We start from the raw sequence: 3,571 nt of genomic DNA, 5'->3' as shown, positions 1-3,571 counted from the left end.
TGTCTGCAGCCTATTCTTTCTCTATTCTTCCTGTATTCCCCCTTACAGATGGTCATAGGCCCTCTCACATTCTTGGGTTCCATTTTTGCTGTCTCTAACCATGCCTGGGTCCTGCTTTCCACCTCCTGTTCTGTATAAGGTCTTGGAAAATCTCTTTTCTATTTAGTTCTAGTTGTGTTTTTTCTCCCTAAGGAAAAAAAATCTGAGAATCACAACAATATGCAATGACAAAATGCTAATAATTTCCCAATTAATTTCTACCCTATCGTGTTGTAACAGTACAACAAAAAAACAAACTAAAAGAAACAAGCAAAGCAATCATGTCAGTGTAGGCAATAACCTACTCCTACAATATACCACAATTGACAAGAAGAATATTTCATCATAATAGCTAATTTACATTATGTTCCTTTTTAGGTTTCACAAAGTGAATCATAATAACAGAGGTTATCTCACTAAAGTCTCCAACTGCACAGTGAGTTAGGTGACATTATTATTTCCTTTTTACAAAAGAGGAAAATGAGGCTGAGAGAGACTAAATTATTTGCCCATGATCATATAACTAGTATCTGAGGCAGGAATTGAACTCAGGTCTGTCTGACACTAAGACTAGTCTTCTTTCCACTTAGCAACCAACTCTTCCATAAGGCCTCTGTCATGTATCTTTAGTCACTATAATGTTGTTGACTCCTCATTTCCTTAAAAAAAATCCCCAGATCTCCAGACTAAAACACATAAAACAATAACAAAAATCTTCTATAATTATTTTCTCATGGACAGCCTATATCACCTCAGCTTAATCTGACAGCCTACTCTAGTGTCTCTATCTTGTCCATTTTCATAGTCTACATTCCTCTTTGGACTATTATTTTTTTCTATTGTATTTTCCCATTATCTATTGGATCTAATTTTCTATTTCTATTTCTACTGTGTATTATTGTTTTCTTTCTCTATGATCCTGCTTTTTCTTGGATCCCAGCAGAACCAAAATGCCTGATACAGCCTAAATCCAATAATAAATTATCTGGGTCATTTTGCTGGCTCTGCCCACCTTCACAGGGTCTCTGTGATCATATGTCCCTCAGCTATTATACAGGGAATGGTAGAAAAGGGGAAAGGTGATTCTGAAAACCTTATAATTTTATATATCATGTTATAAACAGTAAAATGTCAGCACTCACACATTCTCTTGTCTAGTTCCTTGTAGAGGGATATCCACTCAGGAGCTGTATCTGACTGTCATGTCAGCCATTATTAATACCACTGAAGAATCTTTCTATTTCATCCTCACTGGTATCCCAGGGTTTGAGGCAGTTCATGTCTGGATCTCCATTCCCTTCTTCTGCTTATACATGATTTCTCTAGTGGGCAACACGACCATACTGAGTGTGATTTGGACAGAGCCCTCACTCCACCAACCCATGTACATGTTTCTTTCTATGCTGACGCTAACTGACTTGGGGCTGACCCTCACTACGCTACCCACCGTCATGAGCATCCTCTGGTTCAATGCCCGCAAGATCAGCTTGGAAGCCTGCTTTGTCCAATTTTTCTTTCTCCATGGCTTCTCCTTCATGGAGTCTTCAGTCCTTCTGGCCATGGCTTTCGATCGCTTTGTTGCCATCTGCCGCCCTCTCCACTATGCCTCTCTTCTCACAGACACAGTCGTCAGCAGGATCGGAATGGCCATAGTCATCCGATGCATTGTGGCCGTCCTACCCCCTCTCTTCCTACTCAAGCGGCTTCCCTTTTGCAACTCCCACCTACTCACTCATTCCTATTGCCTCCACCAAGATATGATCCGCCTGGTCTGTGGTGACACCAGAGTTAACAACTGGTATGGTTTGGGGCTTGTCATGGCCATCTACATTCTTGACCCTTTTCTCATTGTTCTCTCTTATGCCCTGATCCTAGGCAGTGTCTTACGTGCTGCCTCCAAGGCTGAGCGTCTTCGGGCCTTAAATAACTGTCTTTCCCATATTCTGGCTGTGATTGTCCTCTATGTGCCCATGATAGGGCTGTCAATGGTCCACCGCTTTGCCCGACATGCCTCCCCACTGGTCCATGTGATGATGGCCAACATCTACCTGCTATCACCCCCTGTGATGAATCCCATTATCTACAGTGTGAAGACCAAGCAGATCCGCCAGAGTATACTCCGTCTTCTCTCTCAGAAGAAAGTGTATTAAGAGTAGGTTGTGGTTGGCCAGAAAAGGAGATAAGTTTCCAAAATGATTTTTAATGACTTCAATGTCAGATCATTTCATGAAAATCTGATACATTTAGGGTATCACATTCAGTTCTGGGAAGCACATTTTGAAAGAATTTTGGTAAATTCTGAAGCACCCAGAGCATGGAATACAAAGAAATTTGGCACAGAAGATTCTCATAAACCGAACTTCACTTCATCTCTCTGACTCTCAGATTCCCCCTTTGTTAAATGGGAATAATCACCCATGTATTGTTTTTTATAAGATGGTTGTAGGTAAACACATTAATAGAGGTGCATTGTGTATGATATACTAGAGGTGCTCCATGACTGTGATCTGTGATTTCAATTTTCGTTGTCTTCCATTTCTTCATTGTCTTACATTAGAGAAGTTACTGCTCTGAGTTTCCTAATTTTTAAGCAAAGCTTTATTCTTGCCCTGTCCCTTAAATAGCTGTTGTCAAGGACATTTCTTCCATTCCTCTTCCTCTCCCACATCTCCATTTCTGTCTTCATCCTTTTCTCTTTTATTTTCTTCTTCATTCCCTTTTTCCTTTGTGTCTTCTTTCTCCTTTCTGAGTCATGGAAGTTTATATGGCCACCAGGGGGCATGTGTTTTCTTCACTGACACAGAACCAGAGACAAGTCCCTGGTGGGCTGCCTTCTAGAAGAGGCTCCATCTGGATCCTTTGTCTAAAGAAAACTGGTCCTGAACAAGGAAGCTGAGCTTCTGGCTCCTAATGGTTCTTGTTTCACAAGGTGACTGGAAACAAGTTCCCTTTTCTTCCTTTTCTGGACCAAGGGTAGTATCAGAGAGAAAGGATGATAAAAGTATCTGGGATTGTCAAAGTACATTTTGTGACCCCAACCCTTCCAGATCACTGTTCTCATTCAGAGCTCTAGGATGGGACAGGTAAATGGTACTGTGGATGGAAGGTTCCTGTTTGCTCAGTTCCTTATCTGTAAAATGAGCTGGAGAAGGAAAAGGTAAATTACTCTATTATCTTTGCCAAGAAAACCCCAAATGGGATCACAGTCAGACATCACTGAAACAACTAAAAAAAACCAACATAACTAGGAAGTCAAACTACAAAGCAATTATTCTCTCCAACTTGAAGATGGATAAACTGAGACACAGAGAGCTCAATTGAATTTCTTTGTTTTATAAAAAGGCACATTTTAGTGATGGTATTCATCCTTATATTAGTCATTTCCAATCATTTGTTTCTAAGAAAAACAAACATAACTCATATGTACTATGGAAATCTTGTTTAACAAATGATATGATTTTCTGTTTAAGGCTGCTACCTTTCTGCTCAATTCAATTCATTTCGACAAATTGCTTATAGTGGTCAGAGAAAT

At 40.2% G+C, this 3,571-nt stretch overlaps 1 protein-coding gene across 1 annotated transcript; it reads left to right on the top strand.

Annotated features, from left to right (window-relative positions):
* Positions 1-1,232: 1,232 nt before the first annotated feature.
* Positions 1,233-2,189, top strand: LOC100022082 (olfactory receptor 51Q1-like). Its single transcript, XM_056825909.1, has one exon. The coding sequence runs from the start codon at positions 1,242-1,244 to the stop codon at positions 2,187-2,189; it is 948 nt and encodes a 315-aa protein (XP_056681887.1). The 5' UTR covers positions 1,233-1,241.
* Positions 2,190-3,571: the final 1,382 nt, after the last annotated feature.

The sequence above is a fragment of the Monodelphis domestica genome, chromosome 4 (assembly GCF_027887165.1).
Source record: "Monodelphis domestica isolate mMonDom1 chromosome 4, mMonDom1.pri, whole genome shotgun sequence".
Classification (NCBI taxonomy): domain Eukaryota; kingdom Metazoa; phylum Chordata; class Mammalia; order Didelphimorphia; family Didelphidae; genus Monodelphis; species Monodelphis domestica.
The sequence above is the reverse complement of the archived record's forward strand: the minus strand, read 5'-3'. Positions and strand labels throughout refer to the sequence as shown.

Coding starts and splice junctions, on each gene's coding strand:
- LOC100022082 (XM_056825909.1), top strand. CDS start 1,242: ATGTCAGCCATTATTAATACCACTGAAGAATCTTTCTATTTCATCCTC.